Here is a 26,984-nt window from a genome sequence, read left to right as displayed (position 1 = left end):
ACTTAAGTACCAGATTCATCTGAATCTAAATTTTGCTGAACTTATATATATATATATATAAAATGAGAGGTATTGGCATCCAGAAGACCCAAGATGGCAGGTAACATTATTTCCCTTTAGTTAACTCATATCATCTCTGATGAAGCGATATCCCTAATATCCCAGAAACAACTGTAAGACTATCTTTTTTTTAATAAATGTCCCAGAAATTCCACACAGCCTTCGGTTTGTTGTCTCATTTTATTTAACATATACATACATATATACATATATATATATAGGGAGAGTTTACGAAAAAAACAAAGGATGAAGACAGGTGGTGTACAAAACAAACAGATGTAATAGTATAACGCTCAGGAATAGAAAAAGTCTTTTATGTTTCGAGCCTATGCTCTTCTACAGAAAGGGACACAGAGGAAAAACAAGGAGAGAAAACAAATGTATATATATATATACTGTAGGGATTGGTAGTATACCATGTGAGAATGACACAAAATATTTAACATAAAATATTTTCAATAAAATTATTGAAACTGCAAATGAAATAACAGAAAATTTTGAAAACTATTTTCGTTTCTTTTCTTTTTCTCTAAATTAGTCGTTAAACATCAGATATCAGTTTCTTTTTACTAATCAGCATCCCTTGATCTTCAAACTTCAGTTCATACGAAATATTTTTGGTTCTTCTTCAGACTTTAGTAATTTTGAATTATTTTCTTTGGACAAGGATTCCTGACATCAAATCTCCTGGTCTTTTTCGATGTGATCTTCAGATTTTTCACACAAAACGTATATCTGTAAACATATTATTGGTTATAACAATCAGCAACCACAGGAACAACAAACAGGAAAGCAACAATATTACAATACCAGTAATATATTTGACTGAACCAATATGAGAAAACCACAACCCAGATTCTAACCCAAACTCCCTCTCAACAAACAGCTGATATTCAGACTGAGAGCCATTCCCATCTATCTCAACAGCCTCATCATCATCATCGTTTAACGTCCGCTTTCCATGCTAGCATGGGTTGGACGATTTTGACTGAGAGCTGGTGAACCAATCTTGATCTGGCAGAGTTTCTACAGCTGGATGCCCTTCCTAATGCCAACCACTCCAAGAGTGTAGTGGGTGCTTTTCACGTGCCACTGGCACGGGGGCCAGTCAAGCGACACTGGCAACGACCTCTCTCGAATCTTTTACACATGTCACCAGTAAAGGTGCCAGTAAAGTAATGCTGGTAACGATCACGCTTGAATGGTGCCCTTTCACGTGCCACCGGCACGGATCATTATTGTTTTAACATTGGTTCTTCCATGTTTGCATGAGTTGGACAGAGTTTATTGAAGCAGATTTTCTATTGGGCGGGATTCCCTTCCTGCCTGATTCTAAGCAAGGCATTATATTTCTCCATGGCCAGATATATTCTCATAGAAGAGTGGATATGACTGACATTGTTTGTATAAAGGTGACTCTTATTAATAAGTATCACATTTAGGCAATGGGACAAACACACACACACATCATCATCATCATCATTTAGCATCCATTTTGCATATTGGCATGGGTTTAAAGGATTTGACTTAGACAGGTAAGCCAGAGAGCTGTCCCAGGTTCCAGTCTTATTTGGCTTGGTTTCTATGACCGGAGGCCCTTCCTAATGCTAATCCCTCCAACAGTGTAGTGGCTGCCTTCTATGTGTCACTGGTACTGGCCATGGCTGGGATTTCCCATGGCTTCACAAGTCTTCTCAGGCACAGCAAATTACTAGAAGTTCTGGTCACTTGTCAGCGCCTCTGTGAGGCTCTTAGAGATATATGTATACAAGATAGATAGATAAATAGATAGATAAATAGATAGATAAATAGATAGATAGATAGATAGATAAATAGATAGATAAATAGATAGATAGATAGATAGATAGATAGATAGATAGATAGATAGATAAATAGATAGATAGATAGATAGATAGATAGATAGATGGATAGATAAGATAGATAGATAGATAGATAGATAGATAGATGGATGGATAGATAGATAGATAGATAGATAGATAGATAGATAGATAGATAGATAGATGGACAGACGATGATGATGATGATGGCGATGAGGATTACTGGCATGCTGCCTACTGTGTTACCAGACTATTTTTTAAAAAAAAGGGAAAAAATTGAAACCATAAATATGGCAGTGTTCCAGCATGACTGCAGCCCCATCTCTCTCTCTCTCTCTCCCTCTCTATCCTATCTATCTCTCTATCCTATCTATCTCCCTGTCTATCTATCTATCTATCTCTCTCTCCCCACATTTCTCATAATCATGGCAGAAAATCTTTTACAGAGTTCCTTGTCTCCAGAAATGGAAACTAGTTATTCCCAGTGATTCGCTACGTCATATCAAGCTTTTGCCTCATGTTTTTATCGAAATAAAATAACAAAAACTCTTCTCTCCAATTCAGCAACAACCACAACAACAACAGCAACAACAACAATATCCTTCAAAGTTACTTTGGGCCGGCAAAGGAAGCCTCAACACTTTCTCATCAGCTGCAAGTAACAAGAGTCCACCTCTCCTTCAAATCACATCATACGAAGTGAAAAGACAAAACTGACAGAATAAAAGATGAGATGGTCACATCTCGTGTCTGGTTTTGATCATGGGTTCTCTCAATCAGGCTTTACTCAGGGTTAAACAATAGCAATGAAAGGAATCTTGTTATCCCTATGATGACCACGTGATTAAAAACTTTGCTTGCTAACCACAGTTTGGGGTTCAGTCCCACTGCAAAGCATCTTGGGTGAATGACTTCTGCAATATTCATAAGCTGACCAAAGACTTGTAAGAAGATTTGGTTGACATGAATTTAAAGAGTTTACCAGATGTGTGCGTGTGCATGTGTGTGTGTGTGAGAGAGTGTGTGTGTGTGTGTGTGTGTGTGTGTGTGTGTGTGGTGTGTGTGTGTGTGTGTGTGTGTGTGTGTGTGTGTGTGTGTGAGTGTGTGAGTGTGTGTGTGTGTGTTTGTTTACATCTGCATGCTATAAAATTTGTGAGCTGCTTGTCTGCTTGTTTCAACCCTTGAGAAATAAAGATTCATTACTTCGAAGAAAAAAAAACAAAAAGAAATGGTGATAAAAAAAAAGATTACAGATAAGAAAGGCATCCAGTAACAGGACATTGCTTCAATAATGTATTTGTCTAACCCAGAGCTAGAATTTTTTTTTTTTAAAAAAAGGCGTAGGAATGGCTGTGTGGTAAGTAGCTTGCTTACCAACCACATGGTTCTGGGTTCAGTCCTACTGCGTGGCACTTTAGGCAAGTGTCTTCTACTATAGCCTTGGGCCAACCAAAGCCTTGTGAGTGGATTTGGTAGACGGAAACTGAAAGAAGCCCATCGTGTATATGTATATGTATATATGTGCGTATGTGTTTGTATGTCTGTGTTTGTCCTCCCAACATCGCTTGACAAGCGATGGTGGTGTGTTTACATCCCCATAACTTAGCGGTTCAGCAAAAGAGACTGATAGAATAAGTACTAGGCTTACAAAGAATAAACCCTGGGTTCGATTATCTCAACTAAAGGCAGTGTTCCAGCATGGCCACAGTCAAATGACTGAAACAAGTAAAAGCGTAAAGAGAGTAAAGAGAGTGTAAAGGAAACAACTAAAAAGTGGAGAGAATTTATTAATTTATATTTCAAAGTGAATCTTACCTCTTTCGGTGCCTGGCATCAAAGACATCAAAAAACTCCAGTTTCCAGTCATCCTCAAAGAATACTTTAATAAAATTTTCAGTTTCTTCATACAATACATCCACATACAGAAGTTCTCCAATATCTCTGCGGCTTTTAATTACTTCAGCAATAGGTGTGTGTGGAGATAGGAGCTTTATTCCACTAAATGTAAGTTAAAGATTGTTTGTTTTTATTGTTTATTCTTTCAGAGAACACACAATGGTAAAAAAAAAGTCACAATTAAACATAATTATAAATTCAGATTGTCACATGTGACGATGGAAATTCAAAATTATAATTGCAAAATACTAACAACAATAATATACACATCCATTGCAAGAAGGCTGAGGGTGTCTTGGCATCACTCACCAAGTATTTTGTGAGCTGCTCTCAGGCTATCTATCTGCGACTTTATATAGTTATGGTAAGACCTCGCCTGGAATCTGCATCACTGGTCTGGAACCCCTATCTTGCCCAGGATATTAATCATCTGGAAGCTGTTCAGTGTCATGCAACCAAGAGAATACCCTCCATCAGGCATTTGCCATATTCTGAACGCCTTACTTCCCTAGGCAAGGATACATTGAAACTCCGACGTCTGGCAACTGACTTGGAAGACACCCATAAAATTATTAACCATCTTACAAACAATAACTCTGAGCACCTTTTCAAACTCCATCTGTCTAACACCCGTGGACATGTTTACAAAGTCAGAAAACAGCACAGCTCCTTCCATGACTTTCGGAAACATTTTTACATACTAAGGGTTGCTGAAGCATGAAACAAACTGCCGGCATCAGTTGTTAGTTGTTGGAGTACTGCATCCTTCAAAACTTCCATGCTTCCTGAGATTCGCCAACACTACACCTGATTTTCTCCCCTCCATACACACGCAAGCATGTATCTGACTCATACACTGTTCATTTCCCAGACATTTGTACATTACTGCATATACTTTATACGCACTTTTGACAAGTTGTGGTGCATCTGAGCACTGTATACAATAATTTCATTATTATTATTATTAAAGGAAGTATTGGACATCAGTCAACTCCAAGCAAAATAAATATGTTGGAACACAAATGTGAGTACTTCTTTACCTTGGAAATTCCCTCAGAGAAAGGGAGTGGGGGTAAATGCCAAACTTGTAGTAAATATATTTTATTGTCTCTGCAGTAAATTATGATTATTGTAAAACACATCACTTCTGACAGGAAATTTCCAGAAGTCTATAGTTTGTATATAACCTGACTGAAAGGAAATGGAACATTGAACATGTTTAGACATACAAAACCATTTAACGTAATGTCTAAGGCATTTTAATGTAATTATTGTTTTTAAAAGTATTTTGTTTTAATGTTGTAGGAAAAAAGTCTCCGAGTCAAACGCCCCAAGAATTGAGAAAGCTAAACAACTGCAAAAGCTAGGAGTTCCTCTCTCTCCAGGATAACACTTACTCAGTGATGTTAAAGTATTCACTTTTGCCTTTGACTCCAGTAAATTCCAGATGGATTTTTCCATTAATTGTTGATAATCCTGATATGTTTACCTGGAATTCGTAAGCTGAAGTTAGAAAAACAAAAAATTAGAAATATTTGCTATACATTTTTTCTTTACTCAATCAATAAAATTGATACCTGTCATACACTGGATCAATACAATTGCATGTATAACAAAAATCACATGAAAATGAAAGTTTTTATTTCCACCACAATGACATTCTATAATGCAGTTGAGCAGAGCTTTCTTTCTTTGAAAGTTGAATTAACAAAGTTTTATGGATCAACCAGCAAAGAAGTCTTCATATTCAATAAATGGTAAACAATTCTAAATCAGTCACAATTCATTCCACATATTTTACAACCTGGTTAAGAAACATTGCATGTATATATATACAACAGGCTTCCTTCAGTTTCTGTCTACCAAATCGACTCACAAGTCTTTGGTCAGCCCGAGGCTATAGTAGATGACACTTGCTCAAGGTATCACGCAGTGGGTCTGAACCCGGTATCATGTCGTTGGAAGGTAAGCTTCTTACCACACAGCTAAGCCTGTACACACACACACACACACACACACTTACACATACACATATATATAAATACACACGCACATACACATGCATATATATATATATAATTATTATTATTCATTATTCCTTGAATGATCATTTTCCATGCTGGCATGGATTGGAAGGTTTGACCAGAGCTGGCAAGCCAGGGAGCTGCACCAGGCTCCAGTCTGATTTGGCAATGTTTCTACAGCTGGATGTCCTTCCTAACACCAACAATTTTTTAGAGTGTGCTGGGTGCTTTTAGCAGAGCCCTGGCACAGGATCCTTAAAGGGCAATCCTCTTCCCCAGTGGGGGTAGCCATAACATTCCGGGCTGTAGAGTACAGGTCTTCTTGAGTACAGCACAGGGGTCAGCTATCTTGGTCCTTTGTCATCTTACCTGAAAGGCTCAGCATCATGAGCACTTCATCCCATGTCTTCCGAGGTCTCCCCTTCCACATGTTCCATCTAATTTCAGAGATCAGCACTTGTTTATGGAGCTGTTGGTGTCCATCCACATCACATGACCAAACCAGCAGTCTTATATGTGGGTGTGTGTGTGTGTGTATATATAAATAAACATGTATGTGCATATGTATGTGTGTGTGCATGTATATACATATATGTGTATATATATCTATATGTATATATATAAATATAAACAGCTAAAGACAATGTAAGACCATAAAGTAAAAATTCTATCATCACTAATTGTAACTGAGAGCATTGGAGCACCTTTATTGCAAGAAATAGGTGTTAAGAGCTCTTAATGCTGTAAGAAGCATACAATACATATGCACCGACAGGAGAGATAACCACCCTATTTGATCACTAGACTAGTTTCACCTATCAGTCATAGGTTCATCAGTAGTGACAACTCAAACACTCAATGGTTTGACTAAATCCAGTTGTCACAATGCGCTTCACATTGTTTTAGCCTTGAAACGACGCCACCCCGCTGGCTAAACAAGCAGGCCAACAGAAAAAAGAGTGAAAGAAAGTTCTGGTGAAAGAATACAGCAGGGATCGCCACCACCCTCTGCTGGAGCCTCGTGGAGCTTTAGGTGTTTTTGCTCAATAAACACTCACAACGCTCGGTCTGGGAATCGAAACCGAGATCCTATGACCACAAGTCCACTGCCCTAACCATTGGGCCATTGCACAAGAAATAAGAGTTAAAAACTCTTAATACAAACTTAAAAAAGGAAAATGGGCCACTTCGGTATATAATAGTCAGAAAAAAAACAAAAAAGCAATTCGAACATTTTCTTTATCTTCGTTGCCTTGAAATGATAAGATAATGAAACAATTACCAGTGGGTGATTGGTTCATTATCTTATCCACCCTGAAAGAATAAAAAGTAAATTTGACTACAGCAAGATTTGAACTCAGGCTGTAAAGCAGCAGAACCACAACACCAAAGATTCGGTCATTGTACTGCGGTCAGCGTTCTTTTATCCTTAGTACATTCAAACAGTTGTCAAATGAACCTGTAAATCTGAATTATCTCATCCTCTGTGAATTAACACAGATTTGCCGTATGATTACAGCTGATAATTCTAGTTGTGACAGCGATAGATTATGTAAACTGATGGGAATTTCATTATGGGAAAACTGAAATCATACAGTCTGGACAATATTCATGACATTAGAGTCAGAATGCAAGAGTGCAAGCATTTTTGTATTGGTCCGTAGTTATGTATATTGGTCCACCATACGTGTGTGTGTGTGTGTGTGTCTATTTGTAGATACATAGATGGCCAAACAGACAGACAGATAGATATCTATTTTTTTTCACTCCTTGTTTATTCTGTGTCCCTTTCTGTAGAAGAGCATAGGCTCGAAACATTCAAAGACTTTTTCTATTCCTGAGCATTATACTAATACATCTGTTTGTTGTCTACACCACCTGTCTTTGTCTTTTGTTTTTTTCCGTAAACTCACCCTAGATAGATAGATAGATAGTTAGATAGATAGATAGATAGATAGATAGATAGATAGATAGATAGATAGATAGATAGATAGACAGATAGACAGATAAATAGATAGAGATATACAGTATTACATAGGAACAACTCCAGGTGGGGCTAGCTTGCATATATTTACATCATTACCTGCAACAATTTTAAAGCATAATATAACATATATATTGTAAAATGTGTGCACACACACACATACACACACACATACATACACACACATACACACATACATATATAGACGTAGTAATAGCAATAAACATAGTTAGGTTTGATTTAAATATATTCACATGGAGCACACCCAATACAGAATAGAAGTACAAAATGAAATATGACGACAATATGTAGTTTCTTGACTTCACAGCTGTTTCAGGAAGCTCAGACTTACGTAATAATCATAATAATCATGATTTGCAAATGAAAAGTGCAAAAAGTGTCACAGGCATGTACAAGTAACCAGTCATATGAAGATATTCTTTTCTACTCTAGGTACAAGGCTTGAAATTTTTGGAGAGGGGGCCAGTCGATTAGATCGACACCAGTATGCAATTGGTACTTAATTTATCAACTTCGAAAGAATTAAAGGCAAAGTTGATCTCAGTAGAATTTGAACTCAGAATGTAAAGACAGACGAAATACCTATTTCTTTACTACCCACAAGGGGCTACACACACAGGGGACAAACAAGGACAGACAAATGAATTAAGTTGATTATATTGACCGCAGTGCGTAACTGGTACTTATTTAATAGACCCCAAAAGGATGAAAGGCAAAGTCTACCTCAGCAGAATTTTAACTCAGAACGTAGCGACAGACAAAATACCGCTAACGTTTCTGCCAGCTCACTGCCTTGTCATATGAAGATATTACAGTAAGTCTCACTCCATTCAGCAAGAGAAGATTGGCAAAAGGGTCCATCCTATTGGGGTGGTGTCAATAGGATGAACTTAAACCATTCAAAGCAACACTCAAGCACAGCCAGAATCGAATGAGTGAAAGCCAGTAAAAGATCAAAATATAAACATTTAAGTGATGCTATTAGGAAACAATGATGAAAAAAAATTTTAATTTTGTTTTACATTGCAGTATAAATTTTTACAAGGAGGATTTCAAATTGATTGTCATAAGGATTCATAAGGCTGGAACCTAACTCATTTTCCATGGTGTATGTCTGAAATTACAACCCACCACCACCACCACCGAATGGGATGCCAGTCTGTGACAGGGTTCACTTGGCAGCTGTTGTCAGAAATCCCTTTACAGCTGGAGTGGACGTAAGCAACGTGGAACGAAATGGTTTTTGCTCAATATCACAGTGCATCACCCACTCTGAGAATTGAAACCACCACGTTACAATCATGACCACAACACTCTACGAGTGTTGTGGTCATGATTTTTTGTCTGCACCTTCACACTTAACTTGCATCAATCAAGCTGTGAATGTAAGAAAATATTAATTCCCCATCATTTAATGTCTGTTGTTCATGCTGTCATGTGTTGGACGGTTTGACCAGGATTGGTAAGCAGGAAGGCTGCACCAGGCTCCAGTCTGATTTGGCATGGTTCCCTACAGCTGGATGCCCTTCTTAACGTCAGCCACTCTGAGATGGGTGCTTTTATGTGCCACTGGCTCGAGTGCCATTTCCATGACACCAGTATCTTCCGTGACTGCAATTTTGCTCGGCTTCATGGGTCTTCTTCTCAAGCACGACATAATACCAAAGGTCTCGGTATTGTAAGAAATAAAAAATGACAAGCAGAAATATCTTCCAAAAAATTTGTGTAATTAGAAGAAACCAAAATTTAAACAGAATCACTTATCATGGTATGAAATAGAATCAATAAGTTTAAGACTTACCACAGTATGGAACGGAAGCAAAGGTTTCCAGCATCTGTTTGCCTCTTCCTAAGGATTTATCAGCATGAAACCCCATCAATCCAATGTGACCAAGTGAATAAAAGCATTTTCCACTATGAAGATCTTCAACTGTATTACAGGGGTAACTTATGAGGGGACAACGACTGTTAATCGATTCAATATAAAAATATTGAGATCTTTTATGACTGCACGAGAATATATTGGCAACGTCTGCAAAGATAAAAGAAAACTAATGTGATGGGGAAAAGAAATTTAGTTTCATAAAACACATGGGTATCCCTGGACATGTCTTTCTCCAGTTATTCTTTCATTTTTCAGTTCTTAGTTTGCTTCCAAACCACAAGGTTTTAGGTTCAGTTTCAGTGCAGAGCCTCTTGCACAAGTGTTTTCTGCTATAGACACACAGGTAGACCAAAGCCTTGTAAAGGGATAGGGTAAATGGAAACTGAAAGAAACCTGTTGTGTATGTATGCACATATGTGCACATGTGTGTGTGTGCATGTGCATGCATGCATGTGTGTGTGTGTGTGTCTCTCTCTCTCTCTCTCTCTCTCTCTTTTTGTCTTGATGTCATGTAATACTCATGAATGGCACCATCACAGAAGCAGTTCCTTCACTTCCAGTCTTACAGGAGAGCGTGTTTAGCCATGGAGAAATATTTCCTGACTTGGAAACAGGTGAAGACGGGAAATGCATGTAGCCACCCCAATCCAATCTGTAAACATGGAAACATGGGAAGTGAGGCATTAATCCAAAGACGATGACGATAATGATGATTGACATCAACTAATGGCAGTTTAATGAATAAATGACAAGAAGAAGTTCCACTGAGGTGGCTGACATGTCTCACCTGCAATGTTGACTTTGTATCAAAATTAAGTCAAAAACATTAATTAGTAATTCCAATTAATCAAAATTCTCCAAGTCTCTAAATCAGTGTTCTTTGATATGACAAAGGTCATTTCTTCTCACTCATTATAGTGAAGACATGTGGCTTAGTGGTTAAACTATTCAGCTCATGAGCGTAAAGTGGTGAGTTCAATTCCTGTTGTGTCCTTGAGCAAAACACTTTATTCCTCATTGCACCAGTCCACTCAATTGTCAAACGTGTAGATACTCGTCCATCTAGAATACTGCTGCCTCCAATCCTAATTTATGGAGGATATTTGCATAGAGAGTGATCACATCAAAACTAACTAGAATCTTCTTTAGATTTGCTATTTTTGAAATGTTATTTGGGAATTTCATCTCTGATAAAACTAGGAACTAGTTTGCATAATGGTTCCAAAATTGTTTCTAATGAATTGCTTAATTGTTGGGCACTTGATGTTGGTTCTACAACAACTGGACATAATTATAAATGGGACAGCTTGGAGATTTTTATACATGATGTATTTTTGTATGTGATGCATTTCTGTATATGGTGTATAGAAGTTCTTTAACCCTTTCGATACCAACCTGATTGAAACCACCTCTGGGGCTCTGAGTACAAATGTCTTGTTTCCATAAGTTTTGAATTAAAATCTTCCACCAAACCTTAGTCACAATTTATGTTCCTAACACTGGCTTAATGATAACTAAGTTATTTTACTAAATTCTTTGTTGTATTTAAAATTAATTGAAAGAAACACAGAACATCTCAACAGAAATAAGGTAACGAAAGGGTCAAGCTGTCAAATTGACCGAATGTTTAGAAGTCACAAAAGTTACTTCTTTTTACCTCAAAATTAGATAATCCAACTTTTTTCCATTAAATTACTTTAGAATTTGTTAATTTTTGCTATTTTGGAGATTCAACACGAAACTATTCGCTTGCAAATGAGTTTTCTAATTACCCAACCAACACTGCACCTACTTCATTGCCAATAATCTTTTTCCCTTCGTCGTAAAATAGATATCATCCACCAAAAAATAGTTAACCTACTTACTGTCGTTGGCTTTATTTATTATATTAAGGATTCCCCCGATGATTGAACCTGGAATCTTGGATTGTGTACAACCAGGCTGGAAATGTCCTCCATTGGGGTAAAAATCGACGTCTCCAACAGGAGCATTCATTCCAAGAGAGAAATCTATGATGTCACCAGTGTCTGTGTGAATGACATCCACAAAATCAGCATCGGTTGAGTCGAGATGAACCTTGGGATCTGTTGACTCAAAATAGGGAGCTGCAGGATCCAAACCTGTAAGAAAAGGGTTAAAAGAGTAAACAATCAACTTACTTCCTGTTGTGTCTTAATAACATTTGACATTTGAAGAAATCTTAAGAGTCAGATTTGATTGGCAGACTATTTCTTGTTACACATATTGAATAAACTTTGCTATATTGAACATTCATATCATACACACACACACGTACACACACACACACATAAGTATGTATGAGGTTAAAGAAATAAGAACCCGTAGCCACTCATAATAAGGAGTACTAGTGAAATGTCGCAGTACAAACCTCAATAAAATGTAAACATAATAGACCAGACATAGTGATTTGGGACAGAGAAGAGAAATTGTGTAGAGTTGTAGACATTAGTTGCTCTCAGTATATGTTAACATAAAGTTAAAGTTCGGCTAAAAAGAAAAAAATCTATGCTGAACTCTTGAGAAATTTACAGTTACTCTACTCAGATTACAAGTTCAGGTTTATACCTGTAATTATTGGGGCTCTGAGATCTGTAACACACAATTCTTAAGTATCAATCTTGAGAAATTAGGCTTGTCAAAACTAGAAAGAAGAAAGCTGATTCGAAGACTACAGCTCCAATCCATCAGTGGAACTGTAAAAATCTGTAAAACTTTGCAGAAGTTTATCATTTAAATATACATGAGCGTGTCTAGATATGCAACTATATGCATGAGAAGACTTACATAAAACAAAACATACAAATCTGTATGTGCACTGACTCCAGATATTGCATAACTCTTGATGAAGGTGCATGACATCATCAGATTTTTGTTTCACTTGTGGCTAGATTGTGAGGGTGGCTCTCTGTGTCACTGCAGGACACCACTCACTATTTGTATTTCCTTAGAGGTGGTACCTTTGGCTACTACTGCCTGGATTTTATCTTTCAGAAAGTCATGTAACCACTTTTCTTGTTTTCCAACTATTCTAAGATCATGCCAACTTTATCAAAGACTTTCACCAAGTTGAGATATATCACATTCACATTTGAGTGGTTGAAACATCCAGTCATAATGCTTTAAGGGCTGTATCAGGCAGCTTCTCCTTGATCAGACACCACGGTGGGTGTCGGTCAGCAGATTATTTTCTTCAAGGAACATGATTTGTTTCCTTCTGACTATTCGTTCCTTGAATTTGCTGCTATGCAAGGTTACAGGGATAAACCTACAGTTTTTAGGCATCTGCCCTGCTCCCTACATTATGAATGGGGGCATATTGTTCCTTCCTTCAACTTGTCTGGAAGTTTGTCATTTGCAAGGAAACTCTGGAAGACAGACTGTGGTTGCTTTGCTGTTGCACATTTATATATATGTATATATATAAATGTGTGTGTGTAGGTGTGTGTAAAAGGGTAAAGAGCCCCTTCAGTCCGGAATGGCCATGGGATGCTCCTAGAAAGTTTCCATCAGAGGCACAAGTCCGGGCAAGGTTGTTTACAGAAGACCAGCATTCGCCCATGCATACCAGTCTTCCCTCTCTGTGCCACCGATGTAATTCAAGGGAGAAGCAAAAGCTGATACAGCCTGGCACCAGTAAGGTTGCAACTCATTTCTACAGCTGAGAGAACTGGAGCAACAGGAAATAAAGGGTCTTGCTTAAGAAGACAACACAGAGCCATGTCCAGGAATCGAACTCACTACCTCATGATTATGAGCTCAATGCTTTAACCACTGAACCATCCACTTTCACTTATATATATATATATATATATATATATATGGATTGGTGAATGTTTGAGTAATATATGTATGTATGTATGCATATATATATATGTATATATATATGTATGTGTGTATATATATACTCTTTTTCTCTTTTACTCTTTTACTTGTTTCAGTCATTTGACTGCGGCCATGCTGGAGCACCGCCTTTAGTCGAGGAGCAAATCGACCCCGGGACTTATTCTTTGTAAGCCCAGTACTTATTCTATCGGTCTCTTTTGCCGAACCGCTAAGTGACGGGGACGTAAACACACCAGCATCGGTTGTAGGGGGACAAACACAGACACACAAACATATACACACACACTTATATATATATACATATATACGACAGGCTTCTTTCAGTTTCCGTCTACCAAATCCACTCACAAAGCATTGGTCGGCCCGGGCTATAGCAGAAGACACTTGCCCAAGATGCCACGCAGTGGGACTGAACCCGGAACCATGTGGTTGGTTAGCAAGCTACTTACCACACAGCCACTCCTGCGCCTATATATATATATGTGTGTGTGTGCACAGAGCCAAAATCAATTGTTGCAAATCAGTATGACACCAAGTTGATCATAACAGATAAAGCAATAAATAACAAAACTAAAAAAACATGATTCATAAATTTGATTAATCTGGCGATATGAAGAAGAAAACAAAATTTCCTGATAAGCGTCTTCGAGGGCTGATAAAGCTGTTTGCACAAGCTGTCCACTGTACGAAATATTACATGTGCGTACTGATATCTATGTGTTGCTGTAGCTACTTATTCAACAGATCAAAAGTATTCCAGCCATGACCACCCTCACTTGTATATACATAACTGCATTACACAATGTATGCCATCATATTTTTTTAAGAGGGTAGAATCGAGGGAAACTGGATAGCTACATGAAGCTGCTATGCAACTTTATAGAGACTCCCTTGTCGGATTGTAGATTATATAAATGGCTTATATCCATGTAGAGAATTGATTTATAAGCATTTAAGAATAAATCTGCACTTATTGAGATCAACTAATAGCACATCTTTAAATGTGTAAATTCAAGAGAACTTGCAGGCATATAATCAGTCAGAGCAGTTTTTAAGAGCCCTACATTTAGCACAAAAGCAGTGAAGCATGAATTTCCCATATAGCTCATACTTTAATTGTGCTCATTAGCGGCCTTCATTATGCATTTGGTGGGGTTTATCTTAATGTTGAGCACATTTATGTATGAACTAGCTCTATGACCCGACAACGCCGGGTCATAGTGCTAGTGCATGCATATACAGCTGCATGCGTGCGCACATACACACGAGTACTGTCCAAATTTCTGACCAATCACATACAGCTAGCTGGCATTCAATTGGTGTATCAAGTTTCGGGCATTTTGATTGGGTTTTGGATAAAAAATTCACAAAAAAGTCACTTCTATTGATTTTTTAATGGCTTTGCAACATATAGGCGCAACATATAGGCGCAGGAGTGGTTGTGTGGTAAGTAGCTTGCTTACCAACCACATGGTGCTGGGTTCAGTCCCACTGTGTGGCACCTTGGGTAAGTGTCTTCTACTATAGCCTCAGGCTGACCAAAGCCTTGTGAGTGGATTTGGTAGACAGAAACTGAAAGAAGCCTGTCGTATATATGTATATGCATATATATGTGTGTGTTTATGTTTGTGTGTCTGTGTTTGTGCCCCACATCGCTTGACAACCGATGCTAGTGTGTTTATGTCCCCATAACTTAGCGGCTCAGCAAAAGAGACCGATAGAATAAGTACTAGGCTTACAAAGAATAAGTCCTGGAGTCGATTTGCTCGACTAAAGGCAGTGCTCCAGCATGGCCGCAGTCAAATAACTGAAACAAGTAAAAGAGTAAAAGATATGTGAAATTTGAACTTTTCACAGCTGTTTCAGGAAGCTCAGACTTATGTAATAATCATAATAATCATGATTTGCAAATAAAAAGTGCATAAGGTCACAGGTATGTACAAGTAACCAGTCATATGAAGTTATTCATTTCTACTCTAGGCACAAGGCCCGAAACTTTTGGAGAGGAGGCCAGTCGAATAATTTATTCTGCTGAATGATTTATTCTTTAGCTACCAAGAGGAGACCAAAGTGATCTTACCAATTTCTGACTCTAACAGTACCAAAAAGCATCGGTAACCAGTAATAGTGAGGTATGATAGATGGAAAATAGCTAAAGCTTATTATGTATGTATAGACAGATAGGAAGCAAGCAGGCAAACAGACAGACATACAGATAGAGATAGATGGATAGATGAACAGATAGGTGAAAGACAGACAGACAGACAATAACAAGATATATTTCTAAAGCCATTTATCATTAATAAAGATTAAGTAGGATACAAATACATACCCAATTATTTGATTGATTGTTTTTCATTTAACATTTATCATTGCTACATTGGTAAAATGGCTTTTGAGACAAAATATTAAAGTACAACTTTCATAAGTCATGAGTTCTCGTAAATAACAAGCATTAATTGGATTTAGGTTTCCACGCATCACATGATTCAGTAAGTCACCATTTTCTTTGTGACTGACTTCATTTCTCACCAAATTTATCACCACCACCATTTATCAGCTTGGATGCCTTTAATGGGTTCACTTTGTTGCAAGCTTTTGTGCCAGGTCCCCAGTCGGATAGTTCCTTCCTCTTTCCCTTCTACAAGTCTCAGATGCACTGTAAAGGGTCGTGACTGTAGTCTCTGATCCTGGCAATACAAAATAAGATTAAGCACCAAAGCACCACGAAAGAGATTGAACCCTGTCCTGCAAGGCCAAAAAGTCTTCATTTGTTCTTCAGTGGTTATTGGGAAGTCTGTGAGAAAGTAAACACAGCTGATGAGGAAGGGGATAAAAGCATCTGAGTGAAGGGGATAAAAGATCGGCCAGCTCTGGCGAGTGGAAGCCATTGTAGCAAGAGTCGAAATGTCTTGGAGGAGATACAGCATCTTTTTGTGGAGCAGAGGACAGGACATGTCTGTGAGTGATTTTGTGCCAATCAGTCAGATGGCACTATTCTGGAAGCAATCTGGGATGTACAGCACCATCCAAGTTGTGAGAGCAACATCCCAATAACTGCACCATCCCAGTTGTGAGAGCAACATCCCAATAACTGCACCATCCCAGTTGTGAGAGCAACATCCCAATAACTGCACCATCCCAGTTGTGAGAGCAACATCCCAATAACTGCACCATCCCAGTTGTGAGAGCAACATCCCAATAACTGCACCATCCCAGTTGTGAGAGCACATCCCAATAACTGCACCATCCCAGTTGTGAGAGCAACATCCCAATAATAACTGCACCATCCTAGTTGTGAGAGCAACATCCCAATAACTGCACCATCCCAGTTGTGAGAGCAACATCCCAATAACTGCACCATCCCAGTTGTGAGAGCAATTCCCAATAACTGCACCATCCCAGTTGTGAGAGCAACATCCCAATAACTGCACCATCCCAGTGTGAGAGCAACATCCCAATAACTGCACCATCCCAGTTGTGAGAGCAACATCCCAATAACTGCACCATCCCAGTTGTGAGAGCAACATCCCAATAACTGCACCATCCCAGTTGTGAGAGCAACATCCCAATAACTGCACCATCCCAGTTGTGAGAGCAACATCCCAATAACTGCACCATCCCAGTTGTGAGAGCAACATCCCAATAACTGCACCATCCCAGTTGTGAGAGCAACATCCCAATAACTGCACCATCCCAGTTGTGAGAGCAATATCCCAATAACTGCACCATCACCAGTTGTGAGAGCAACATCCCAATAACTGCACCATCCCAGTTGTGAGAGCAACATCCCAATAACTGCACCATCCCAGTTGTGAGAGCAACATCCCAATAACTGCACCATCCCAGTTGTGAGAGCAACATCCCAATAACTGCACCATCCCAGTTGTGAGAGCAACATCCCAATAACTGCACCATCCCAGTTGTGAGAGCAACATCCCAATAACTGCACCATCCCAGTTGTGAGAGCAACATCCAATAACTGCACCATCCCAGTTGTGAGAGCAACATCCCAATAACTGCACCATCCCAGTTGTGAGAGCAACATCCCAATAACTGCACCATCCCAGTTGTGAGAGCAACATCCCAATAACTGCACCATCCCAGTTGTGAGAGCAACATCCCAATAACTGCACCATCCCAGTTGTGAGAGCAACATCCCATAACTGCACCATCCCAGTTGTGAGAGCAACATCCCAATAACTGCACCATCCCAGTTGTGAGAGCAACATCCCAATAACTGCACCATCCCAGTTGTGAGAGCAACATCCCAATAACTGCACCATCCCAGTTGTGAGAGCAACATCCCAATAACTGCACCATCCCAGTTGTGAGAGCATATCCCAATAACTGCACCATCCCAGTTGTGAGAGCAACATCCCAATAACTGCACCATCCCAGTTGTGAGAGCAACATCCCAATAACTTGCACCAATAACTGCACCATCCCAGTTGTGAGAGCAACATCCCAATAACTGCACCATCCTAGTTGTGAGAGCAACATCCCAATAACTGCACCATCCCAGTTGTGAGAGCAACATCCCAATAACTGCACCATCCCAGTTGTGAGAGCAATATCCCAATAACTGCACCATCCAGTTGTGAGAGCAACATCCCATAACTGCACCATCCCAGTTGTGAGAGCAACATCCCAAAACTGCACCATCCCAGTTGTGAGAGCAACATCCCAATAACTGCACCATCCCAGTTGTGAGAGCAACATCCCAATAACTGCACCATCCCAGTTGTGAGAGCAACATCCCAATAACTGCACCATCCCAGTTGTGAGAGCAACATCCCAATAACTGCACCATCCCAGTTGTGAGAGCAACATCCCAATAACTGCACCATCCCAGTTGTGAGAGCAACATCCCAATAACTGCACCATCCCAGTTGTGAGAGCAACATCCCAATAACTGCACCATCCCAGTTGTGAGTCAATACTCCACTGTGAGTCCCTCCTGAACTTTGTAAAGCATCAATAACTTTTGAGTACTGAAGCATTTTGTACTTCCTAATAGAAGAGCTAACGTTTGAAACCTGGTCCTAGCTATGTCGGAATATGTTGTTAATGGTAAGTTTTGTCAGTTATGTATCAATATAGACTTTCACATCACCATTTTTATTAAGACTGGAATAAAATCATTATAATCACCAGATATTCGGGAGAGATTTGCTATTCTTTCGCCAGCATAACCAGCAGTGTGAGCTCCAAGGCTGTGTCCTATTATGTGAGTTTTCTTTGGGTCGTTAGCAGCTTTCTCGTTAAGAAATTTGACCAGAACTGCAATTTGTGCACCTACAACACGAGTATTGGATGCTGCTCGGCCATACGTTACACTGGCACCATTTGTCCAGTCAACGACGATCACATTGTAATCATCCTAAAAAGACAGAAGAATTATATAGACAAACATTTGCAGAGGTAAACCATTGCTTTGAAAAGATTTATTTCATCATCATCATCATCATCATCAAACAAAATAATGTCATTTGATGCATTGAAATATTTAATCTGGAATTTAACAGACATGTCTTGTGCAGTTTTAAATAATTTAACTTGCTCAAGCATCGAACTTATGAGTAGTGTCTGCACAGATAAACTGGTAACATAAAGGTTGTCTAGTTACTTTCATGATCGCCTTACTGGCACTTGTGCCCCGTGCTAGTAGGGTGCTAAGAGCACCATCCAAGGGTGATCGTTGCCAGAGCGGCTATCTGGCACCTGTGCCGGTGGCATGTAAGAGGCACCATTCGAGCGTGATCGTTACAAGCATCGCCTTACTGGCACCTGTGTCAGTGGCACATGTAAAAAGATTCGAGCGAGGTCGTTGCCAGTACTGCCTGACTGGTGCCCGTACCAGTGGCATGTAAGAAGCACCCACTACACTCTTGGAGTGGTTGACGTTAGGAAGGGCATCCAGCTGTAGAAACTCTACCAGATCAAGACTGGAGCCTGGTGCAGCCATCTGGTTCACCAGCCCTCAGTCAAACCATCCAACCCATGCTAGCATGGAAAGCGGATGTTAAACGATGATGATGTATAGATAGATAGATAGATAGATAGATAGATAGATAGATAGATAGATAGATAGATAGATAGATAGATAGATAGATAGATGAATAATATTTTTATTATGGAGGCAACACATGTGGAGTCTAAAAGAACATAATTAAAATACACATTCAAAACTTATATAAATATATTCTTTATAAAATGGAATTAAAAATTCCAGAATATCTAAAAATATGCATAAATAGACAAATGTTGATGTAATACATAAAACACGATTGAATTGAAGAAAAACTTCTCTTGTAAGAACATTTAAAACAATAATACTTTAGTATGATGAAATTAATTTTTTTTTTCTTGAGAGGATTAAGTATTAAAGAGACAAACTAAAAACAACAAAAGAAAATAATATCAAGATCACATCTCCAGGCTATTTCAGAGATGTACCTTGGAATATGAAATATTTCCTATTAATAATCATGGCACTCCCCTCATCAGGATGTTATACAAAGTTCAAAAATACATCTACAGACCAGGACTGGTCAACCGTCAGCAGCCGTGTATTCTAATTATGTTCTTTTAGACTCCGCCCGTCTGGCCTCCATAAAAATATTATTTTGAATATAGGCTCACAACGAGAGCTACATCTTCCTATCTGTACATTAATGGGAGTTATAGTTAACATTAACAAGCTCTAAATATATCTTATATATATTCAAAGTAAGCAACAAGTATATCTTCGGTAATTTGGTACGATTGTTTCATGCTACATCATTTAATTAAACAATGTAAGTATTACATCAGTTTTAAAATGTTGAGCAATCTTCAGCCATTCATAGAGGTTTTCCATCAATACATATACTTATTTCCATGTCAATTGCTAACATTATAAAGAGGGTAGATATCTGATATCTGTCTGTGTATCTACCCTCTTTATAATGTTAGCAATTGACATGGAAATAAGTATATGTATGGATGGAAAACCTCTATGAATGGCTGAAGATTGCTCAACATTTTAAAACTGATGTAATACTTACATTGTTTAATTAAATGATGTAGCATGAAACGATTGTACCTAATTTGGTGGTGGTGGTGGTGGTGGTGGTAGTGGTGGTGGTAGTGGTGGTGGAACCCACAATATTTGCATCTGTTGATTTCAATTTGTCCAATTAGTGAAACTAAGTCCCAAAAAAACCAAAATGCATTTAAAAATAAATAGTAAAACAACCAAAAAAAAGTATATGTATTCTACGTACATGTATCAATAATTCTTTAACCAATTCCTTCACCCATGGAAAACCTCCGGAACTTTGAAAACCATGAATGATGAATTTGGTTGGTCTTTTACCATTGAAATTGCTTTCTGCAAGTCCTTCTTCATCATGAGTAACCAATATGGAAGCATTGTAGGGGTTTTTTCTAATTCATTCAATAATAAAAAAAAAAAAAAATTGATTAATTAATAAATTTAATTGTTATCTAATGTTTACAAAGAGAAGAAAATGTTGCTGAATAATTAAATTTAAATTATAGTTGTACAGGAATGTGGCTGAGTAGCGAATGAGTTTACTTTCTAACCTCATGGGTTTTGGTTTCAGTCCCACAACAAGGCACCTTGGACAAAATAGGACAGCCATGTTAGTGGAGTCAACAAGCTATTGGATACGGTTGCTAGGCAACTGATGTAGGTCAAACATATAGTGAAGTCTTAGTGACTGCCTTACAGAAAAAGCAAGGAGAGGGAAAGAAACTGTGTCTATTTCTGCGAGAGAAAGAGAGAGAGGGAGAATGAAAGAGAATGTGTGTCTTCTATTGTAGACCTCAGTAGTCTGACCAAAGCCTTAAGAGTGAAAGTCTGTTGTACACATACATACATACATATATATATATATATATATATATATATATATATGATCGTTGCCAGAGCGGCTATCTGGCCGCCGTGCCGGTGGCACATAAAAGGGCACCATTCGAGCATGATCGTTACCAATGTCACCTTACTGGCACCTGTGCCAGTGGCATGTGTAAAAGATTCGAGCGAGGTCGTTGCCAGTACCGCCTGACTGGCACGTAAAAAGCGCCCACTACACTCTCGGAGTGGTTGGCATTAGGAAGGACATCCAGCTGTGGAAACTCTGCCAGATCAAGATTGAAGCCTGGTGCAGCCATCTGGTTCCCCAGCCCTCAGTCAAAATCGTCCAACCCATGCTAGCATGGAAAGCGGACGTTAAACGATGATGATGATATATATATACACACACATACATGTGTGTGTGTGTGTGTGTGTGTGAGTGTGAGAGAGAGATAGAGATGTGTGTGTTTCTATGTCATTGTCTTGGCATCAATAAGTGTCCCTATTATAGATGTAATGTCATATATTTCTGACCTGCCATGCAAATATGTCCAGTGGCAAGGAAAATATTACCTTTTTTGGAAACAGGGGAGGGTTGGCAATAGGGAGAGCATTTGACCATAGAAAATTTGTTTCAGTGAATTCTTAGCCGACCCATACAAACGAGTGAATGGAAAAGCGATAATGATGAATTTCTACAATCACAAACCATTCTGAACTTTGTGTTGTATTGGCAGAACCTTTAGATCCTCACGGTGAATATTCCATCCATTCTCCACCCAGAAACACTTCCTCTCATACAAGTGAAAAAACAAACTGAGAAAATACTAAAATAACAATAGAAAAACAAAAAAGAAACAAAAAAACTTCACAGCAAAGTAAATTGGATACAAAATAACACTGGCTCACATCACTAAATGATTAAGTTCCAGACACCTCGTGGAACAATAGGAAATTGCTTGAGACTGTTGAAAACAAGGTGGTGAGGATGACGATGATGATGATGATGATGATGATGACGACAACGACAACGACGACAACAATGACGACATGACGATGATGATGATGATGATGATGACGACAACGTCGACGATGACGACGACGACGACGACAATGATGATGATGATGATGTCAATTTCTTACATAGGCATAAGGCAACTTTTCTTTTTTCTTTTAATGGTAAATCGCAAAGAGCATCAGTTAAGGAACCCATAAATTGTGAAACTTTTTGGTATACCTTGTGTAGAGGAAAAACTGTGTTCCGATAAGTTGGGGAGTGTTTGGTAAGAAAGTAATTGGTCTTTCTATTGTTGTGAATTCCCCTCCATTTGAGAAGCAACCAAGTTCACCATAGCAAACTTCAAAGTCGAGAAAACCTATCAAATAAAATTGAAATTAATCAGGAAATATTCAGCTTGAAGTAACAAAATTACAAGATCAAAAAAGAATCAAAAATAGGATGAAATTACAAAATTAAAATGTAAAACATTTCAGTCAACAATAATTATTAGATTAACCATTTTACCCTGTTGTAAACGAGTAAGATTTGAACTCAGAACATAAGAGTTACTACATGTTTATTTAGTAGCGTACTTTTATCTTTGCTGCCATTCTGTCAGTCATGTCCAGTTCTGTTAGGCACAGTTAAGACCCCTTTAAAAGTCCTGCTCACGTGTCTAGGATATTTTTTGCAGCTACAGTCTATATATTTCTTTATTGCCCTCAGGGGACTAAACATAGAGGGGACAAACAAGGACAGACAAAGGGATTAAGTCGATTACATCTATCCCAGTGCATTATTTAATCGACCTCAAAAGGATGAAAGGCAAAGTCGACCTCGGCAGAATTTGAACTCAGAACGTAGCAGCAGACAAAACACCTATTTCTTTACTACCCACAAGGGGATAAACACAGAGAGGACAAACAAGGACAGACAAACGGATTAAGTCGATTATATTGACCCCAGTGCGTAACTGGTACTTATTTAATTGACCTCAGTGGAATTTGAACTCAGAATGTAGTGGCAGACGAAATACCGCTAAGCATTTCGCCTGGCGTGCTAACGCTTCTACCAGCTCGCCACCTCTTGAAATAAATTAGCTTTCATCATTATCATCATGATCAACAATGGCAACAGTAGTAGTAGCAGCAGCAGCATTTTAATGACCATGTGGCCATACTTGCATCAGTCAGATGAAGTTTATTGAGACAGATTTTGTACAAGATACTCTTCCTGTCACTAACCCTCGCCTGTTTCCAAATGAAGTAATTATCTTTCTATGGCCAGACATGAAATTTCACAGAATATTGGGAATGAATGACACCGCTTGTAGGACAGTGACACTCATTTACGACTATCACGTGATGGCAACACACACACACACACCAGACTTCTTTCAGTTCCTATCTACCAAATCCATTCACAAGACTTTGGTCAACCTGGATCTATAGAAGAAAAATTCCCTAGGTACCACACAGTGGGACTGAATCTAAAACCATGTGCTTGGTAGGCTAAATTCTTAACCACACAGCCAATATCTTCATTTCAATTCATCATCATCATCATCGGTTAATGTCTGCTTTCCATGCTAGCATGGGTTGGACGATTTTGACTGAGGGCTGGCGAACAAGCCTAGTGCAGCCATCTGGTTCGCCAGCCCTCAGTCAAAATCGTCCAACCCATGCTAGCATGGAAAGCGAATTTTGAAAATTTAGAAGAATTTAGTAAAATAATTGCATCATTATGAATCTGGTGATTGGAACATAAATTAACACAAAATATTGATGGAAGCTTTTTAATTGAAGTCAACACTGAAAGTGTGTACCATAAAACCAGGGGTCAGTTTCAGATGAGTTGGTATCAAAAGGATTAACCTTTTTAGTTAGTTAGTTAGTTAGTTAATTTTTTGGCTCAAAAAGCAAAAAGCAAGGCCATGTAGGAGGACATGGAGTTATGTACAGGGTGGTGTTCATGTAAAGAGTTCAGGCCACTTGTGGTCAAGGGAGACTTTGAACCGAGTGGTCGTCGGCATCTTCACCATCTCGTCCGGCAGCTTATTCCACGGATCCGCAACCCGGACAGAGAAAGCCCCTTTCCTTCAATTGAGATGAAATCGTCGCAGATAGAGCTTTTCGGAATGACCCCGCAGCCGACGCTCTGGAGCAGGAGTGAAGAGCAGCTCTTTCGAGAGGTTACACTTTCCACTTATGATGTGAGCAAGAATGAGATCACCACGGCATCATTATTTTTCGAGAGAATAAAGGTCGAGCGTCTTCAGCCTTTCTTCATAAGACAAATGCTTGAGACCAAGAACCATGCTGGTAGCCAGCTTCTGGACTCTTTCGAGATGCTGAATGTCTTTGAGGAGATAAGGAGAAGAGGCTTGAATCCCGTACTCCAATATGGGTCTCACCAGCGTGACATAGAGCGGTAGGAATATGGCTGCTGTGAGCATTCCGAATGACCGTTGAATCAAGAACAGAACTCCGCGTGCTTTGTTGGCAGCATGGATGCACTGGGCCGAAGGCGAAAAGGAAGAATCCACCAAGATACCCAGGTCCTTTACCTGGTCGTTCCTCTCCAGCAGCAGACGACCCGGCTCGAAATCAAGTTGAGTTGCAGGAGGAGAGCCAACAGGCAGATGACAGCACTTTGACACGTTCAGACACAGGTCCCATTCGTTAGACCATCTCCAAATTTTGTGGAGGCATCGACGAAGATCCTCTATATCACCGCGAGGAGCAACCAGTTTGACATCATCGGCAAATAGAAGGGTGTGTTGCGTGAGGTCGTCGGGCAAGTCATTTATGAAGACTAAGAACAATAAGGCCCAAGCACTGAACCTTGAGGCACGCCACTGCTTGCACTGGAGACGTCGGACAGCAAACCATTAACTTGGACTTGGAAGGAGCGATCTGAGAGGAAGGCACCAACCCATCATACAATATCCGGATGGAAACTATATGCTTGAAGCTTGACAAGTAATAGGCGGTGGTTTACTGAGTCTAAAGCTTTGGCAAAGTCCAATAAAACGATGTCAACAGCATCACTATCATCGAGGATGCGCGTCACCAATTCTTCCATTACCAGTAAGTTGGTCAAGCATGATCTCTTCGGCACGAAGCTGTGTTGGGAATCAGAGATAGAGGCTGTGTTTTGGAGGTGGAGCATCATACTTTTCTTAAGGATGGTTTCGAACATCTTGCTGATTATTGAAGTAAGGGAAACCGGTCGGTAGTTAAGCGGGTCTTCGCGGCTCCCTTTCTTGAAAATTGGGCAGATTATCGCTGTTCTCCAGTCCGCAGGTATAACACCTGTCGCCAATGACATATTGAATAGACAGTTAGAATTTCAAGATTAATTGCAGAGAAGACTCTACGTGGCAGCAAAGTAGTCGTGGGCGTAGAAAAAGTTGTGTGCATGATGAACTTCAGGACCGCATGATCACTCTTGGCAAGAGGGGCGCACACAGATAAGCCTGACACTGATCTTGGATAGCGGGAGAATACCAGATCCAGCATAGATGGCTGCTGCCCAGACCGATGCCTTGTTGGATATTCAACATGTTGCGATAGAAAACAATCTTCAGCCACGTCAAGAAGGGCCTGGCCGAACCAGGAAGATGACGTACAAATTGACGTGGGCCAATCGATCGTGGGAGTGTTGAAGTCTCCTAATATCAACCCACCCAAGACCACCCCTCCTGTTTAAAATGATCTAAATTAAAAACTTCAGTTAAAATTTCCCGTTAAGTTCTGTTTTAAACACCAGCTTAAAAAGGACAAAGTTGTATTTTCAGTATTTCCAAAATTTCTTGAAATGAAGACAATGTGTTTCAACAGAGAAATGGTAATGAAATGCTTAAAGAATTGAAAATATACTTAAAACTAAAACTCACATGTCAACCAAAAAAAAGACAAAATCCTTCCTATAAAAAAAAAGCAAAACTAAAGCAAAAAGAAAAATAATTCTTACCTTCAACAATGAAGAAAATATTAAAAAGAATGGTAAAACAAAGAAAAAACTTCATGTCTGTGGTGAATGCAATTGAATGAAAATTAAACAACTAATAAAGAATTCCTTGAAAATTGCATAATATTTATTGACGTAAGAGTTCATATTTTTTCCTTATATTTTCTCTTCTGACCTATTTTTATGGTAAACAAAATACTATGAGAATAGAACCGAATGCTTGAGCTTTTGATTTCTATGTCTAAATGATAATATAAAAAAAATGAGGTTTCCTCCTTTGCATATTTCCAGGATATGGGTTTATCTAAAATCTGCTATCTTTTTCAATTTCCATCTGCTAAGTTTCTCATAAACTGTGAAAGGTGATAGTGCACAACCATTTTATATATGAATTCTGTTAGCTGTAAACAATATACACCCTCACTCCATCAGCTGGGGGCTGTATAGGTTCCTGGTACATCAATTTCAATTGCATTCTCATAAATACACAACAATGTATGTGCACACATATATACATATACATATACGTAAATACATACATACTCATAAAAATGCACATACATACATAACAAACAT

The 26,984-nt window shown here is 38.9% G+C and overlaps 1 protein-coding gene across 1 annotated transcript; it reads right to left on the bottom strand.

Moving 5' to 3' along the window:
- Window positions 1–630: 630 nt before the first annotated feature.
- On the bottom strand, window positions 631–26,557 carry LOC115217402 (inactive pancreatic lipase-related protein 1-like). The gene is made up of 9 exons (XM_029787089.2): window positions 26,412–26,557; window positions 22,674–22,812; window positions 20,841–21,003; window positions 18,727–18,955; window positions 11,574–11,828; window positions 9,625–9,855; window positions 5,192–5,297; window positions 3,714–3,896; window positions 631–795 (listed from the first exon to the last, which is right to left on the bottom strand). Exons 1-9 carry the CDS (start codon window positions 26,464–26,466, stop codon window positions 696–698), a joined length of 1,461 nt encoding a protein of 486 aa, XP_029642949.1. The 5' UTR covers window positions 26,467–26,557; the 3' UTR covers window positions 631–695.
- Between the last annotated feature and the right edge of the window lie 427 nt (window positions 26,558–26,984).

The sequence above is a fragment of the Octopus sinensis genome, linkage group LG11 (assembly GCF_006345805.1).
Source record: "Octopus sinensis linkage group LG11, ASM634580v1, whole genome shotgun sequence".
In the NCBI taxonomy this organism is placed as follows: Eukaryota; Metazoa; Mollusca; class Cephalopoda; order Octopoda; family Octopodidae; genus Octopus; species Octopus sinensis.
The sequence above is the reverse complement of the archived record's forward strand: the minus strand, read 5'-3'. Positions and strand labels throughout refer to the sequence as shown.